We start from the raw sequence: 18,788 nt of genomic DNA, 5'->3' as shown, positions 1-18,788 counted from the left end.
ATGCACTCTTCCTTGGCTTCTATGCTTAAATTTCTTATTCCTATTTTCATAAATAAATTTTTTGTGTGTACTTTTTTGTTGTAATTTTACCACTAAAGTTGCTTGGTTTGTGTGTAGGCGTTGGGAGGTGTTGTATCTTTTCAAGTGCATTTACATTTAATATATTTATATATTTTTTTAATAGTTTTAATTTTTTTTTGTTCACAGAGGATATTCATGCCATGATGTGCAGAGTAGGGTCGCAAGGTTGAAAATAATTTTATTTTAATTTTTTTGATTTTTTACTTCACATTTCAAAGTGCTCCACTTGCTCTATGGGAGTCTATTTATTAGTTCAAATAAAACTGTTTTACGATAAAAAAAAATGGTGCGCACAAAATGATGCGGCATTTAAAGATGTCCTGTTGCTCCTTTCAAGCTACAAAATAGTACGGCCGTGTTTTATTGAATGGATAAATTTTAAAATTTATTCGTGAAACGGGGCACAAGTCAATGAAAATTAACGACGATTTTTACTTGCTCAATTTGAGCGAATTTAACGATTATTCATAATTGCAATGCGCATAAGGATGATGTTTTTTTTTCTGTGTACTTCTTTCCCCTGAAAACTGAGAAATAATAATTATTTTTCCTTTTTTTTGCGTAAATAAACTACTCAAGTTGTAGGGAATGCTGGTGGAGTGACAGTCCTGGGCCGTATATAAATCCGGGTCGTTTCCGTTGTTTGGCAACGACGACTAAATGATTAAATCGACTCAGGCAGGGTTTGGTATACATAAATGTACTTTACATGCAATCAAATAATTTTTTTGAGTTCTGAAATCGATATTGAATAGAACTAAAGAAATTTGAGATATTTGGAAGAATTATTGCTCTACTTTATTTTAATTCAAAACATAATTATAATTTCGAAACCAAAAAATTAGAAACACAGGCATTCAATAGAGAAATTAATAAAAATTTAATGTAGGTAATCATTAGGCTTTTAGGTTAGGTTTGGCAGCCGCATCGCACATAGAGACAACGATGCCACTTAGACCACGAAATGGGTCTGTTGTGAGCCGCGGGGTCTGGGCTACATTTCCCTCTCCATATTGAACCATCCTGAGCTTTTGACAAAGCGTAAAATGTTGTTGATACCTAAAGTATATAGATTATCCAGATTCATTAAAAAGTAGGATTTTAAAAATCGGTTCCTGCTTCTGGCTAGAGCTGGGCATGTGCAAAAAAGGTGTTGAATTGTTTCCAACTCCTCCTCAATTCTGCTGCTACGTCAGAAATCATGCATGTAAACGCCTAATATCCTTGCATGATTTCCTATGAAATAATGTTCTGTGAGGGCCCCTACTAAGGTCCTGATTTGAAGTCTACTCAGTTTTATAATACTCTTGGACAGATGTAAATTTATCATTGGCAATTTCACAGGTGTTAACGCTAATCCATCTTTGATTTGTAGAACTGATTAGTGCGCCCTTGATGAGAAGCTTACAAGTTGCGAGAGGTAATCATTACTCTTGAGTGAAAAATTGAAATAAAAAAATTAAAAAAAGAATTAAGAGATTAAAAAATTAGAAAACAATTTAAAAAAATAAAAAAAAAAAAAAAAAATAAAAAAAAAAATAAAAAAAAAAATAAAAAAAAAATAAAAAAAAAAATAAAAAAAAATAAAAAGAAAATAACAAAATTTTTAAATATTAAAAAAAAATTAAATATTTAAAAAACATTTTTTTATTTAAAAAATAATGGTCTTTTTGAATAAAAAAAAAACGTAATAAAAAAGGGGAAAAAAATAAAAAAACATTAAAGAGTAAAAACAAAACAGAACAAAAAAAAACTAAAAGATAAAAAATTAAAAACAATAAAATTAAATAAATAATAAGAAAAAAATTTAAATAAAACTAGAAAAAATAATAATAAATATATAAACAATAAAGAAAAATAAAAAAAAAAATGTTTGCCACGTTGGTCGGGTGTACAATATCGCTCCAGCAGAATTCCTTGAAAATTTAGACACTACAACTGAAGTCATATATAAGGTGTACCCCGAGTTACACGGCATCAATAATCACGATTCGTGTAACTCAAGGGACACTTTATATTTGACTTCAGTTAGAGGTCTAAATTTTCGAGAAATTCTGCTGAAGCTGTATTGTAAACCTGACAAACTTGGCAATGCTATTCTTTTTTTTAATTTTTCTTAATTAATTTATTTATTTTATTATTATTATTTTTTATAATTTTATTTTAATTTGTTTTATTGTTTTTTTAATTTTTTTGTTTTTAATGGTTTTATTAATATTTTTTAGTTTTTTTTTCGTTATTTTTAAAATTTTCTTTTTAATTTTTTAATTTTTTTTATTTTTTTTTTACTTTTTTTATTACGTGTTTTTATTTTTTTTTATATTTAAAAAGAAAATTATTTTTTAATTAAACAATTGTTTTTTTAATATAAAGAAATTTAATGTTTTTTTTTATTTTTTTTTTTTACAATATTTTTATTTTTTAAATTTTATTTTTTTATTTTAATTTTTTTTATTTTTTTTTGTTATTTGATTTTTTATTTTTTAATCTCTTTTTAATTACTTTTTAATTTTTTTTATTTTATCTTTTCACTCAGATCTGTACGTATCTGCAGCGAGAGGAAAGCTGTGTTCATGGCCTTAGACAGCCCTCCAACAACATGGATATCACGCGAGTAACGAGATCTCTGACTCTTTAGCTAGGATAGGCTCTAAGGCCAACTTTTTTGGCCCGGAGCCCGTTCAACCACTCCCTTCTGCAGCCATCAAACCCACGGTTAGCAAACGGGTTAGTTCAACCCACAAGCGAGCTTGGCAGGCTAAAAGAGGCTGTAGTTGGACCAAACTGTTGTTACCTGTCATGTCCGACCGACTGTCGCAGATCCTCCTGTTATTAAGTGAAGAGACTGTAGGCAGCTGGTTGGACTGACAAGCTACTTTCTATGGGCGAAGCACAAGGAAAAGGTAGGCATCTCAGACAGTGCACTCGGCCCAGCATGTGGAGAGAAGGATGAGACTGCGGACGACTTTCAGTGCATCTGTCAGGCTCGGGTTGCCGCTCGAATCAGGCTTGAGGACCACCTTGGCTCCTTGGCACCACAAGATCTACTCAGATGACTTCGGAGGTCAGGTAGATTTAAAGAAAATTAAATGCCTAATGCATCATCAAAGCTGGCATCGTAGCAATGGTATGACTGGAGACTAAAAAACTGCCACCAGTTATTATTTTGTTTTTTATTTCGTTCTTATGAAAAATTCTTAAAAAAGAAAACCGTGTAACCCAAACCCCACGTACCTCACGTATCTCGAGGGATACCGATAAATTAAAAATAAGTAAATAATTGGGGTGTAAGCTTCTGTTAGGTGTTTGACCGAGCTCCTCCTTTTTTTGACTGCGTCTTGATGTTATTTTACAAATGAAAGGGCATACAGTTTCAAGCCGACTCCGAATGACAATTTTTTTTTTGAGGAGCTTTTATGGCAGAAATATGCTCAGATGCTTGACATTGCCTACCGAGAGGTGACTGCTATTAGAAAAAAACTTTTTCTTCATTTTGCTCTTTCACCGAGATTCAAACCTACGTTTTCTCGGAATTCCGAACGGTAGTCACGCATCAACCCGTTCGACTATGGCGCCCGCCAGTTGTTGTTGTTGTAGCAGCATACAAATTCCTCGAACATATACCAGGATTGCTGCTGGAGTGACAGTCCTTGGCCGGATATAAATCCGGGTCGTTTCGGTAACGTAGAGCCGACTGTCGTGGAAGCGCCCACCAGTCGTTTATTTAAGTTCAGGAAAATGTATGCTATTAAAAAAGCTTTTCATTTTGCGCGAATGGGTACCACTCCCGAATGGATACCTCAATTCACCTTACGCAAAAAAAAATTAAGAATAATCATTACATTCTCCATTTTCGGATTAAAAGTATTTTAAAAAAATGTTCGCGCTCTGTCTCATGAAATCATATGAAATTGCACTTTTTACTTTTTTTTTGTAAGCTTAAAATTTTTTTTTTCCAAAATATTATATAAGTTAATTATTAAATAAGTTTTACTATCATCGTCATCAACTCCTTTTGTCCCGAATGGAGCATAGGACCTTCCACTTTTACTATGTTTACCTTAAAAACTCATGCGACTCTTGAGGTGCCCGATTTGCTAATTTAAAAAAAATTTATTTTGGTTTCATGCACGACTTTTTGCGCTATTCTATTTTACAACATTCATCAGGCCACGGCATGAATATCCTCTGATCTTGCTTCATTGTTGTTTTGCGCTTTTTGTTTTCTAATTTTAAATTTTCGCTAATATTAGATTTTTAAATTTGTTTTTACACACACATTTAACTGAACGCTGCTGACTTTTTATATTTTCAACTTAACAACTAATTGGTGTTTTCCTTATAACTCTGTTTTGTTTGTATATTCCTTTGCAGTTTTTACTTTTTACTGCTTTCGCCGCAACATTTCGCCGATTTCGCCTCCACTTTATTACAATGCTGCGCTATAACTGTCATCCGCTTGCCAGCTCTCGTCGTTTATGATGTTGCACTCCTAATATCGACTTCTGTTGATATTCTTTATGCGTATGCCCACCTCCAGCACATGCTCGCCGCCCGTGCCGCTCGCCATAGTCACTGCAGCTCCACCGGCACCGCCGCCAACCACTACATTGCCACCACCGCCATTACCACTTCCACCGCCGCCGCCACCATTGCCATTGTTGCCGTCTTGCGTTAGATTTGTATTGATATTATTGTTGTTGTTGCTTATGTTGCCATTAGCGCTTGGTATAGGAATGCGTCTTAGTACGGTTGTGGTGGTTGTTGTAGTACCACCCGCACCAGCAGTCACCTTGCAGGTGTGATGATGATTGCAATTGTTGCTATTCGCTGCCGGACAGCCATTGGGTCCAACATAGTCATGCGGTCCGCCTACCGTGTGCCTCCGTTTTATCGAACGATTCTGTTTGTTTTGTATCTGTCGCTTCTTCGTTAAATTCATATCAGTCTTTTCATCTTTTGTTAACGCTGATGCAGAACCGCCAGTATTGTGCGGTCCACCGCTGCTGCTATGCCTGCCCGACGACGACGAATAGTTGCGGCAATTGAAAGAAGCGGAGCGGAAGAGTCGATGATCGCGTCGTTTCTTGTTGTAGCGATCTAGAAAAAACGGCGGCGAGGCAATGATGAGCGAATCCTTGGGATCGCTCGTTGTCGAACCCTCTGAGTCATCATCTGAGCAACACTGTTGCTCGTACACTTGCTTGGAGAAGCGTGTGCCACGCCCTAAATAGGAATTACGTGCTAAATTACTGCCACTGCCGGTACCTACAGCGGCACCACCGCTAACGCCAATACCACCTTGTGTGTTGGTCGTTTTTACCGTCAAAATAGCGGTGGGCGTGGATGCCGTAGTCGATGGTGTGCTGCCGGTGTTCACAATTGTTGTTGTTGAGCCGGGATTGATGGGGACGGTGGCAGAATGTTGCAGTTTGTTGCTTTTGAATGCAGACAATACCGCCGCGACGCGCTGCTCTTTGCTCTCATTCGCTTTCGCCAAGGTCAGTGTGTTGGTGGCGGTGCAGGAACGACTGAGCATCAGCACATTGGGCGCATCCAAAGGGCAGGAATGAAAATGACGCTCAGGTGACTCGTCGGCGTAGGGAATGTTTTCTGAATGCAGATGCAGCGGCTGGCCAAGCGTGTGTCGCCGATTTTTGCGGAACTCGGGCGAACCGTTTTCATCATTCGATTCGGAGCCGCTGCGCAAATTGCGCAATTTTGAGTCCAGCGTGTCCGTGATTGTCGTAAGCGACATGGAACCTGCCGGGATGATACAAATACAATTTTTCGTTAAGAACTCAATAAATCTTTAATTAAAAAAAAAAAAAAAAATTTTACTCACCCGTGTCGCTTCGACTGTTGCTCGACTCGTCATCAGTGAGCAGCACCGATATATCGACGCTGCTGCGTTGCTGTTCCTTGCTCATGCTGCCACCGCTGCCACTACCCGAGCCGCTACAACTGCCCGAGTCCTTCTCATCCAGGCTGGCTTTTCGATGGTGCAGACGCACAAAACCGCCGCCGCTGTGATTAATCAGGAAGCTACGCTCCTTTTTCGTCTTTTGCGTTGAAGATGTGACGCTGCTGCTGCCGCCACTGCCACTGCTCGATGACGCCGTGGTAGCATTGGTGGAGCTGCTACTTGTGGTCATCGCTGTCGTAGCAGATTTGGTGGAATCCAATGACTGAAATTGTACACGCAATGTTAACCCAAAATCATAAATAGTGGGCACGGCTTTGCGACGCCGCTGCTGCAGCTGCTGCTTTTGCATTTGCTGCGGTTGCTGCTGCTGCGGCTGCTGGCGGCTCGCCGTTGCACATTGCTTGAGAGGCTTTGGGGATGGAGTGGCTGCGGCCACGCATATATTGGGTGTGGATTGTGTGGTAGTGTTGTTGTTGGAATTCGTACTAGTCATATTGTACTTGAGTAGTGCGTTGTGCATGTTGTGTGGTGCGGAAATGAGTTTGGTAATGGTTTGGTTGAGGTTGATGGATGATTGCAATGATTTGCGTTTGTGTTTGTTTGTGTTATGTGAACTCAGATTCGCATTATGATTTTGGATCAAGCTTTGACTTTTGCTTACCAACACACTTTCGCCCGAGTAGGTGTCCGAGCTGGCAGCACCCCGCTTGCTGTGCGTGCGGCGTCGCAGCTGCGGAATGAAACGCGAGGTGCGCGTTGTGGATGACGTCTCGCGCTCGGTTAGGCGCTCGATCTTCGACACATTGTGCAGCAACATATTCGTCTGGTCCTCCTGGGTGTGGAGTACGCCTGAAGCCGAGCTGGAAGTGGACGCAATGGGAGTGTTACCAGTGACGTCCGCCAGGTCGGGCAAGGGGCCGTTCTCAAAGAAGTAATCATACTGGAAAAAATTCATATGAATGAAATTGTTTAAAAAAACAAATTGTTTAAGTTTAGAGAAAAAAAATCACCTGCGTCACGAGCAACTCTACAATGCGACACTGATGCTTCATGTCCTTCACCGCCATCTCGAGCGTATCGTTGGGCGTGCGTATAATCGATGGACCGAATATGATTGCCAAATTTTTTGGCTCCATCAAATTCACATCACAATTTTTGCTCACACGACTCAGATGACGTATCAGATGCTTCAATGTCTCATATGAGTAACGCGGCAGCGAGTTCAGCAACTCCCTGAGCTCTTTTAAGCGTTCCAGGCCCGTCTTCTTGTCAGCTTCAATGAAATTTATGTAGAACGAACAGGGCAGCAGCGCATCGGGCAGATTGCGTATGAATTGCTTTAGCAAACTCGACACGACGTTCACGTCTTCCCACCTAACGTCGGTGCTGCAGCGATCCCACGAAAAGTCTGATTTATTCACCTGCTCCGACAGCTCCGAAATGGCAGCCTTATTGCCAGGTATGCGGTAGATGCCCACAATGCCCAGCCCTTTCGTTTCAACGATATTTGTGCAGACGTCCACCAAGAGCGGCACATATTCGTTGTTTTTAGACTAAAACAGAAACAGAAAAAGCATATAAATGACGCAACAAAGCTTTATAAGAAAAAAAGTTTTTAAAATCTCAAATTACCATCGGACACGCTTTCAATGGCACGCCAATTGAACCGGTCGTTTTGCCGCCAGAAGCTAAGCTGGATGGCGAAATATCCGCATTGTGGCTACTACTACTACCGCCACCGCGTCTAAAGAGTAAATCTTTCCAATTTTTGGCTTTTGGTGAACCCAAATCTTTGTCAGGTATATTTTTGTGTGAAGATGATTTGCGCGTTTTCATCACCGGCGAAATGGAGTCCGATACGATCTCGGAATCGCCACGTGAGGTTGTGCTTAATGGTGAATATTCTGGTTGTAATTGTTGGTGTTGGTGTTGCTGTTGTTGTACGTTATCATCACAGTATGTTGCTGTTGGCATGCTTGAGATAGCCGCGGTTTTCTGCGGCTCAGCCAATTGCCTGCCTTGAAGATCCTGTGGCAATAGGAAAACGTGGATATGAGGTAAAAAGAATAACATTTAAATAGACGACAATAATTTCAGTGCCATAAAGTATCAAGAAATGGGTTCACTCACACTATCGTCGTAAATTAAACTATTTTTCCATTGCAATAAACCGAAAATGCGTTTCATTTCCGTCATGCTTTTCGTTTTAAATAATATTTCCGTTGGTTGTTGGTGTGGTTGGTGATGTTGCGGCTCCACGTGCGACGCTGATGTCGACGCACTGCTGCCCGATGAGGTCAGCTTATCGGGTACATCGTCCAGATTCAGCTCATTGCCCAAAGTGGCGATTTGTGTTGGTTTCGATTGCATGCGAAACATGTAGGATTTCTTTTTGTCGACCGACTCGTCGAAGATTTTAAAGTTTCTAATATCGAGTTCTATCATCTGGGTGAAAAAAATCGGAATTATTTTATGAAAAAAATGTACTATATGGCATTCGAACGAAGGAACTTACATTGCTCTCCTTACAACTTCGGCCTGGATAGATACGTAGAAGATCGCCTTTGATTTCGATTTTCACTTGCCGCCAAGAACGATAATCCGAAAGGCGCTGGAAAATGAAAAAACAAAAACAGTATTTATTTAAAGAAAAGGATTAGTTAAAATTGTTATTAAGAAATAGGGATATAATGTGAAGGAAAATTAAATAACATAACATAACAAAATAAAAATAAATTAAAATCAAATAAAATAAAATAAACTAAATTTAAAATAAAATAGAATGTAAAAAATACAATGAAATAAATTATACTAAAATAATATAAAATAATAAATGTATAATAGAACATAAAATAAAATTTAATTAACTTGAATGAAATGATGTGAGATAAAATAAAAAAATAAAAAAAATATAACTCCAATTATTAAATGAAGTTAGGTAAATTAAAATTACATTAATTATATAAAACTACATAAAATGGAATTTAATAAATAAAATAAAATTAATTTAAAAAAAATTAAAAAAAATAGAACAAAATTTAATTAAACCAATAAAATAAGGTTAGGTTGGCCAGTTTGCTTGTCTAAGACAAGACGCTCGGTATCACTAAGGCTCATTGTGATATATATATTATATATATATAATTGGCGCGTACACCCTTTTTGGGTGTTTGGCCGAGCTCCTCCTCCTATTTGTGGTGTGCGTCTTGATGTTGTTCCACAAATGGAGGGACCTACAGTTTCAAGCCGACTCCGAACGGCAGATATTTCTTATGAGGAGATTTTTTCATGGCAGAAATACACTCGGAGGTTTGCCATTGCCTGCCGAGGGGTGACCGCTATTAGGATAAAATGTTTTTCGTAATTTTGATGTTTCACCGAGATTCGAACCTACGTTCTCTCTGTGAATTCCGAATTGTAGTCACGCACCAACCCATTCGGCTACGGCGTCCGCTCATTGTGATACCTGCATTTGATTTCCAACCCCTAACTAAGCCGTTTAAGGGGTTACATACGTCCAGAATTTTTAAAAGTTCTTTTTTTTTCGATATTTCGAAAGTATGGTATAGTATCGAGAGAATATACTGTAAAATTTCGCAGAGACGTCAGCTTGATTCTAAAAGAAGTGGACAAAAATCCAAAAGTTTCTGCCCCGAAATTGGCCGAGGATATAGCAAGCTCATCCAACAAGTGTGTTCATCCAAGAACAATTCAAAGAGTTCTAAACAAAAACGGCTTTCATAGTAGAACACCACGAAAAAAGTCTCTTATTTCTGAAAAATAAAAAACCGTAAACTTCGTCTGGAGTTCGCCAAAGCGCACAGGGAAAAGGGGATGGATTTTTGGCAAAAAGTTTTGTTTACAGATGAGTCGAAGTTTAATATAGTGATGGAAGAGCAAAAGTGTGGAGGAAAAAAAAACTGCATTGAGTCCGAAGAATTTGGTATCAACAGTGAAGCATGGTGGCGGCAATGTAATGGTTTGGAGAGCTGTTGCTGCATCTGGAGTTGGAAGATTAGTATTTACTGAAGGTAATATGGATCGTTATAAATACAAATCACTATTGGAAGTCAATCTGAAATCTTCGGTGGACAATTTGGAGCTTGGTCCAGGTTGGGTCTTTCAACAGGATAACGATCCAAAGCACACAGCACACATTGGCTGCTTTGCCATGCTCCAAGGCAATTAAATACACCACCGCAAGGCCCAGATTTGAATATTATTGAACATATCTGGGAAATTTTAGATCGAAAAATTAGAAAATATCCTGAAGCGTTTGAATTCAGTACTCATAAGAAGCAATATTACTTAGAGTTAAGTGAAGTTTTTCACACTGGAGTAAGATATTTGTGTAGTGTATGTAGACTTTTGTCAACGTTGGTTTTAGGTTTTTTTGCCATAGCTTTGCTATTTTATGTTAATGTATGAATTTTTTTAAATTTATAATAATTAGAAAAAGGTTTCAAAGAAAACTGTGTAACACATTTTTCAGTAAAGTTTTTGAACTTTCAATCCAGTGGAAATGGGGGTGTATGTAAATGAAATAAAATAAAATAAAATTTAATTAAATTGAAATAAATCAAATAAACTAAAATAAAGAAGAACCAAATAAAAGTTATTTATGTTATGTAATCAAATTAAATTAAATTAGTTAAATAAAAGAAATAAAAAGTTAAAGTAAATTAAGTAAACTGAATTAAATAAATAAAACATTAATTTTAATTGAGGTAAAGTAAAATAAAAAAATTAAATAATTTAATAAATCAAGTAAAATAAAATATTATTAATATAAAATACAAAAAAATATAAAATTCCTTTAATTTATTCAATTAATGTTGTGTTAAACGAATGAAACCAATTTTTTGTTTTTTGCGGTGTTTAAAATGCCTAATGCATCATCAAAGATGCAGTCGCAAAAGACCAATAAATTAAATTAAATCATTTAAATAAAGAAAATTAAATAAAATAGATATCATAAAAATAATGAAATAAAAAGAAAATAAGTAAATAGTAAAATAAAAAAATAAACTAAATATAATATAAAACAAAATAAAAAAAAACCTAACTAAATTAAATTAAATTAATTAGTAAATAAAGAAAAGTAAACAAAATATCTAGAATACAATAAAATATTATTAAATTAAAAGAAAACAAGTAATTAGTAAAATAAAAAGTAAAATTATAAAATTAAAATAAAATAAAACAAAATGAAGTAAATAAAAACTTAACTAAATTAAATTAAAAATTAAATAAGATTAACTAAATAAGAACAAATTAAATTAAATTAAACATAATTAAATGAAAAAATATGTATAAAATAAAATTATTTTTCCTCCACTTATGACCCAGAGCTATACATACAAAATTTTTTAATTTCACATTTCCTACACACATACACACATCGAATATAATACAAATAAGTATTTCTCGAATTTCGTGTCGTATTTAAAAATTTTTAAATTAAATTATATAAAACTGCCACTGGCATAAACAAAACACGAGTTCGAATTAAAATTCCGTACACACCTTGCCATTGATACACGACGACTTAATCTCCATTTCAGTTTCGAACACTTCCATTTCGGTAGCCACATCCTTTGTTTCCAATTTGCCATTTATGTCTGCGATTACATCGTCAATGTGAACGCTAAGTATAAATGATAAGGCAAAAACAAAACAAAAAAAGAAACAAATTATGAAACGCCACTTCATATTAAGCTTTTGTTATTTCTTTTCTTTTTTTTCGTATTTTTTTACGCGTTAAGTAATTAGTAAATCAATCATAAAACGCAGCGCTATCACCACCGCCACACAGCGGTGGCAACACATGCGGCGGTTCGGTGGCACGCATTTATTACACACCTATTTCGTATTTCACTATTCACCGATTCGCGTCTACTTTCACTTATAGCCGCCGCAGCACCGCCACCAACACCTGCAGCCGTCACCGCCGCCACAATGGCCGCCTCTGCAGTGACACTCGCTCTATCTTTCAAATGCTGCTGCTGCTGCTCCAACTGCTCCTGTGCCGTAGCAGCCATCAACTCGGCAGCCGTTTGTATAGTTTCGCGTTCATCACCAGCTACCACGTCATACGTAGGATCCTCATCATCGTCGACCACATCATCATCATCGTCGAATGACGATTGCTTAGACGTCACCTCAATAAGTGGCGGTGCACCAATACCAACTCCACTACTATTTAACCCCGTCAGCGATGTGGTGGATGTGTCCGATGTTGAATAGTCGGCCTCATTGTTAGTGGCGCGTAGATATGAGATGCGACGCATTGGTTTGCTATCATCAAACGAGGACATCGGCTTGTAGCGACGCTCCACAACAGCAGCACTACTGCCATCGGAAGCGCCAACAGCTGCTGCCACTGTGTGGAAAAACGATAAGAAAGATTAGATGTGGTGAAAATGTAGTAGGAAAAGATGAAAAACGGAAACGAATTTGATTGCAAATAGCAGGTTTTCCAACGCAACCAATTGCCAAGGCAAGAGTAGCGAAGAAAGAGCGAGTAAGAGAGAAAGAAAGAGAGAGAGAAGGGAGAGAATTATAATTTACCTTGGATGTTCGCTGGCACCTCATTGCTTTCAGCGATATCAGTGAGTGCCGGTTTTGGTTCAGCCACCGCAGTCGCCGCTGTTGTTGCCGATCCAAGAGCTTCCGGTAATTTACTGCTGTATTCTAAAAACAAAACAAAAAAAACGTAAACAGCGAAAAATATGAATATCAAGTATTAGGCATTTTTTCTTCTATGTTACAACCGGGCGAACGAGTTTCGAAATTTTAAAATGAAGTACGACAAATGCGTAGATAAACAGTGAACTGGCGGCAAAACAAACTTATAAACTATAAATAATAAACAAACTTATAAATAAAATATAATAAATTATCGAGGAATTGTAAGAAGTTCAGTTTTGGAATAAATAAATAAAAATTTTTTTTTTTTAAGAATTTAGCTGTTAGATCTGTCTTGAATTATGATATAGGCTATAATTGTTTTTAAGAAGGAACAGTACTTTAGCTTGGCAACTGTCTTTTTATGAGGCTATGAAGAGTCAAGCATATAATTTGTTTTAACAATAAAATAAAATAAATTTTTTCAAATATTAATATGTAAATATAAATTTTTAATTTACACCTCCAAAAATTAAAAATTTTGCTTTAAGCACCCCTACCTTGGTTTTCGGAAAATAAAGATGCAAAAACGTATTTTATACAAAACAGAGAATTTAATTATAGCTTCCGTCTTTTATTTAATTTTTTATTAGTTTTCAAATTTTTATATGGTAAATTTTTTATTCATTTTTTTTAAATGTAAATTTTTTATTAATTTTTATTTCTTTTCATTTAAATTTTTTATTAATTTTGACTTTTTTATTAATTTAAATTTTTTATAAAATTTTTGTAAATTTTCTTTTACTAATTTCTAATTTTTTATTAATTTTTTGTTAATTTAAATTTTTTATTAATTTTAATTTTTTATAAATTTTTCATTTTTATTAATTTCCTATAAATTTTGAATTTTTTATTAATTTTCATTTTTTTTATTTTCGCTTTTTCATTTAAATTTTTTATTAATTTTTTGTTAATTTTAATTTTTTTATTAATTCTAGATTTTTTATTAATTTTATTAACTGTATTAATTTTAATTTTTTTCTCATTTTTAATTTTTTATTATTCTTCAATTTTTTATAAATTTTGAGTTTCTTATTCATATATATTTTTTTATTTTCATTTCTTTGATTTTAATTTTTTATTAATTTTGACTTTTTTATTAATTTAAATTTTTTTATTAATTTTAATTTTTTTATTAATTTCAATTTTTTATTAATTTTTAGTTAATTTTTCTTTTTTTTATAATTTTTTATTTTTTTATTAATTTTTAATTTTGATTTTGTATAAATTTTTGGTTTTTTATTAATTTTGAATCTTTTATTGATTTTGAATTTTTATTAATTTTTTATTAATTTTTAATTTTTTTATTAATTTTAAAATTTTTATTAATGAATAATTTTTATTATTATTATTATTTTTTTTTTTAAATAATATACATACTGTATGCCATGAAAAATGGAAACATCTGGTTAGAGCCTTATGCGGCACAGCCATCATATGATATTTTGTTTAGGTCACACTTTTTGTGAGCTTCTGCATGAGCTTGAAAATCTAAACTGTAATTCTGTTTCAATTTTTAAATTAATGCATTGGGATTTTCTGTTTTATGCTACAGCTTAATTTGTCTTGAATTTATGCGGTACTAAAATTTTTCAGTACAGCAGAGTTCGCCAAGACAAATTTGGGAGTGTTTTCTAGTACGCAACAACAAAAATACCCCTCTCAATTACCATATTTATATGATTGGAGGGTAATACAACTCGAAATGAGTTTCTAACATTAGTCTGTTGAACAACCCGATATTTATTGAAAATTATCACAAAGTATCACAAAACTTTTAAAGTAGGGGACATTGAGAGCGCAGAGTGTCAGTTCACGTGAAGGGGATATCGCTAATTCCCGTGAATAAATTTTTAGTGTCTAAAACTTGCAAGCAATAAAACAGCTGTCTTAAAGAACAAGAGTAGTCACCGCTGTTCACCAAAAAAACAGTGAAGGCAATATAATGTCTTGGAGATGCTTCACCTCGTATGGAGCCATCTCATAACCAATAAAATGGGCAAATTTAACAACCAAGACACCAAATCGTCTTAAGCGATTATCGCTCTAATCAAAATTATGGACGCGGGTAACAGCGTGTGCAAGCTACATAATATACAACAGGTGCTGCCGCAATAAATTCAAAAAATAGAACCTCAATTTTTTTTAGATATATCTAAATTTATTGGTAGTGAATATCACAAATGTCATTAAAATTTTCTCTGATCTGGGTTCCAGGACAAAAGAACATAGAGGGAAATGGAATTGCTGATGAGCTTGCCAAGAAGGGGACTGCATTGGCTTCAGAGACCTCCTACCCGGTCATCGGCATCTCCCTGACAGTTGTTAAAGGGGAACTGCACAAATTATTTCTCAGGAAAGAGCAGAAAAGATGGACCTCCATTTCTTTGTTTGTTATTTCGAAAACCCTTTGGACCCAGTACAATAGACGGAGGACTCACGCTTTGAATTTCCAAAGTTGTAGCTGCGAACGGCACTTACGCAGAAAAGCTAGGTTTACCATTTAACCCCCATTGTGAAGGTTGTGGGGACCTTTCATAGAAGGAGACTGTTGAGCACTTTCTCTGTATATGTCCAGGTTTGGCAGCTAGACAATACTGGGAGCTCCTTTCTTCGATAGTTTAGAGCAGTGCGACAACCTAAATCTCATCAATCTCCTCCATTTCTGGCTGGCTGGCTGTAGATATCTGCCCGTTGGAGATCTCATAATGGTACCAATATGGCGCTTTAGTGCTACTTGGGGAGTTCCAGAGTGGTACTTCAACCATTTCACCTACCTACCTACACTCTTAGCGAATTTGTTAATTGAGCGAACGACATCAAGCCTTTGCCTTCACATTGCATTCCTTCTTTCTTGGATTTCAGGACCTGGGAATGGCGCAATCTTGTATTCTATGATTCTTGTTTGAATTAAATAATTTTTGGAGCTTCAGTTGGTTGGTTGGTTGAAGTGGTGTTCCATCCAGAATTCAACTAGCGCTTCCATTGTTCCATTTTGTTGCCACATCCTCGCTACCAACAAGTTATATGATTTCTTCAAAACTTTATCCAGTCTGTGAGATTGAGAAAACTTATGAGATTGTTTACGGCTATGCCGGCCAACTCTTAGAGGTTTTCAAAGAGCGGTTTACCAAGGGTTAACATCCTTGCCTTCTATAGGGCAGGGTATTCACAGGGAATATAGTTTCCTTTTTCTCTGGTTGATTACAGCTATGCCTGCTCTACTATGGGCCAGAAGCCAGTTAGAGTCAGTGAAGTCATGGTTCTCAATAAATCAACTTTTAAAAATGCCCTTATCTGACTCACTCTATACCCTTCTCACAATAACTTCTTCTCGCCACTTGCTGTTGTTTTTGTTAGTGTTACAGGGAACGTTTTCCCCCATAAATTTTTGTGGAATTCTGTTGAAGTAACAGTCATGGGCCGGCTTTAAATCCGGGTCGTTCTTACCGCTCTCTGCCCTCCACTACCACTACTCTCACTAAGCTAATTACTAATTTCTCTAAGAAAAAGAAACACTTTAGAAAAATGTGCCTTTGTATAAAAAAAAGCTCACCAAGAAATATTAAAAAAAACAATGCAAGGGTTCCATTTTTTTTTTTTTTTTTTTTTTTACCGACCCACCTATGTTTTATGCCGCTTCTGAACCGCAAATGGTTTTTTATGAGAAGCTTTTTCTTCGCAGAAATACATTCGGGACGACCGCTGTTAGAAACAACTTTTTCTATTATTTGGTGTTTCATGCTCGAGATGTCGAGCCTGGCCACTGTCCAATGGTGGTCACGCACAAACCACGCGGCTACGGCGACTGCCATAAATACATTATTCAAACCAAAAAGTTTTCTTTGGAATATTTTATAAAAAGAATTAACAAATCAAACAATCAATTTGAGTTTTATCTAAACTTAAGTAGATTTCTCAAAAAATTTGCATATAATAATGCATTTAACCTAAACTCTGTTATTTTTGAACTTCGAGCTACGATTAAATTCAAAACATTTTATTTGCGTAAAAACTTCTTCGCTCTATTCTCATTTCGTAATGTAATTTGAGCTTTCAGAAAAATTTAAAAAAAAAACGTCGAATTCTGCATATCTAAACAGGTTTACGTGCAGAAAAAGTCTCCGTCCACAAAGAAATGAAAGCAACATACATACATTTATGAGATAGAGCAGCTAAGAGCTACATATCGCTGTTTAACTGTACTTAAAAAATGTAAAGCAAGCGAAATAGTATGAACAAAAAACTCACTACTTGACGGCGCATGATCGATGGTCGTCGTGGCCAAACTGGCCTTGTGTATCTCCATGCGGCTGAATTGTGCACCATCCACAACGCTGCCGGTCACATGATGCTGCTGCTGCTGCTGCTGTTGCTGTTGCAGCTGCAGCTGGTGGTGCTGCCCCATCGAACTGCTGGCGGCGTGCATCTTCGCCAATTGCAATGGCATTTGTGAAGTTTGTGCTTGTTGCGTTTGTTGCAGTTGTTGTACCTGTAGCTGATGCAACGGATGATGTTGCAGTGATTCGTAAAGCACTGTGGGTTTCTTTATCAGCCCCACATTGCCAGCTGTAGCGTTGGGATCCACGCAGGCGTTTGTATTGATGGAGAGCGGTTGGAAGGGATCGAATCCCTTGGCGAGGTGTGAGACGAGTTTGCGCTCGAAACTAGAATTGCGAGTAAAAAAACAAATGTTGTTGGTTGCAAAATAATTAAATGTAGATTAAAATCAACTTACACTTTGTTGGTGACTCCAGTCTCCTGTAGCGTTTCCAAATAATCCAAATCCTTCACGTATTTGTCACCCATGACATTGTTGTTGTTCGCGCTAGTACCTGCACTACCATTGCCAGCTGCACGTCGCGACACGGCCGCATCAACGCCACCACCAGCTCTAACACCACCACTCACGCTCATTGCCGCATTAACTGCACTGCCACGGCTCATCGCACTCTCCATGCTAATATAATTGCCGCCACCGCCACTACCGCCACCGATATTCGTGACGTGGTTTTTGCTACTGCCAGTGTTGCTCACACTACCATAGTATTGATGCATTTCAACTGCACTGACGTTGGCGGGCAACAATTCACGCGTACTAGACGCCGATGAGGACGTCGCCGATAGTGGTTGCTTGACGAGTGTACGCACCTGACCACGCGCAGTCGCCGTCGTCGGCCCGCCGGCGCCTATGCTGCTCAGCCCTGATGAACCGGCCGATGTTGATGTCGTCGACACCATAGACAATTGCGGGCTGCCCGACGGCGGTGTGTGTGGCGGGAAGAAATGTTGTTGGGCGCTATGGCCCACAGCGGGAATGCTGTGCAGTGTGGCGTGCGTGTGTGGCAGCGGTGATTTAAGGAATTCCTCTTTCTGTTTGATCGACTCACGTAGGCGTATCATCAATTCGCTGGTGTCAACGGCGCCAACACCCGAGGCTGGGGCATAAAAGGCAGAATTGGCTGCGGCCGCAGCAGCTGCAGCCGAATGTGAGTGGTAGAGTTGATGTTGCTGGTGTTGATGTTGTTGTTGTTGTTGTCGGGATAATACTGTCAAATTTGGCGGCGGCTGGGAACTGAAATGTAAAATAAAAGAAAAAAGAGAAAATAAGATTAGAGCGAAAAATTTGAAGGAAATGGACATATGTATATTTATTATTATATTTAAAACTAAATCTTCTGCTGGGCACCGAGTGAACTCTACTCCAAAATACCAGCACGTCTAACCTAACTTTAACTAATTTAAGAGATCGCAACAATATCGGTATAAATTATTTTCGAAATTATTTTCTTATATTTAATTTTCTTTTTTGTATAAAACATTTCCCATAAATTGTTTTAGAAATCGGTCCGAGAAAACAGACTAGGCCGGCATCGTAGATTTTGGTGGTCTTGGCCACGGTATATCTTCTTTCATCACATTTGGTTTCGGCAGATTCTTTTTGAGGTTTGCACTTCGATCTCATGGTCTTTTGTGCCCTCTACTCATCACAGTACCTTATCCAGATCCAATCCCCTTATTAGTTTCGCAAACTTAACCAGGCCAGACCTTCACTTGATTGCACTCGCAATGCATCATTTTTTACTTTAAATAT

At 36.7% G+C, this 18,788-nt stretch overlaps 1 protein-coding gene across 4 annotated transcripts in view; it reads right to left on the bottom strand.

Moving 5' to 3' along the window:
* Positions 1–4,263: 4,263 nt before the first annotated feature.
* LOC129239199 (rho GTPase-activating protein 21) overlaps positions 4,264–18,788 on the bottom strand; it is a 169,273-nt gene continuing 154,748 nt past the window's right edge. For 3 of the 4 annotated variants that reach the window (XM_054874540.1, XM_054874542.1, XM_054874541.1), the window contains 12 exons: positions 17,433–18,269; positions 16,946–17,361; positions 12,578–12,700; positions 11,870–12,389; positions 11,534–11,654; positions 8,523–8,618; positions 8,138–8,452; positions 7,640–8,035; positions 7,018–7,560; positions 6,669–6,947; positions 5,927–6,269; positions 4,264–5,844 (listed from right to left, as the gene is read on the bottom strand). In XM_054874540.1, the coding sequence (XP_054730515.1) occupies positions 4,574–5,844; positions 5,927–6,269; positions 6,669–6,947; positions 7,018–7,560; positions 7,640–8,035; positions 8,138–8,452; positions 8,523–8,618; positions 11,534–11,654; positions 11,870–12,389; positions 12,578–12,700; positions 16,946–17,361; positions 17,433–18,269 (5,260 nt within the window). In that variant the 3' untranslated portion in view covers positions 4,264–4,573. Of the gene's footprint in view, positions 5,845–5,926; positions 6,948–7,017; positions 7,561–7,639; positions 8,036–8,137; positions 8,453–8,522; positions 8,619–11,533; positions 11,655–11,869; positions 12,390–12,577; positions 12,701–16,945; positions 17,362–17,432; positions 18,270–18,788 lie in introns of all 4 variants that reach the window. The other variant, XM_054874539.1, reaches the window with a different exon arrangement.

Source organism: Anastrepha obliqua, chromosome 2, assembly GCF_027943255.1.
Source record: "Anastrepha obliqua isolate idAnaObli1 chromosome 2, idAnaObli1_1.0, whole genome shotgun sequence".
NCBI classification, from domain to species: Eukaryota; Metazoa; Arthropoda; class Insecta; order Diptera; family Tephritidae; genus Anastrepha; species Anastrepha obliqua.
The sequence above is the reverse complement of the archived record's forward strand: the minus strand, read 5'-3'. Positions and strand labels throughout refer to the sequence as shown.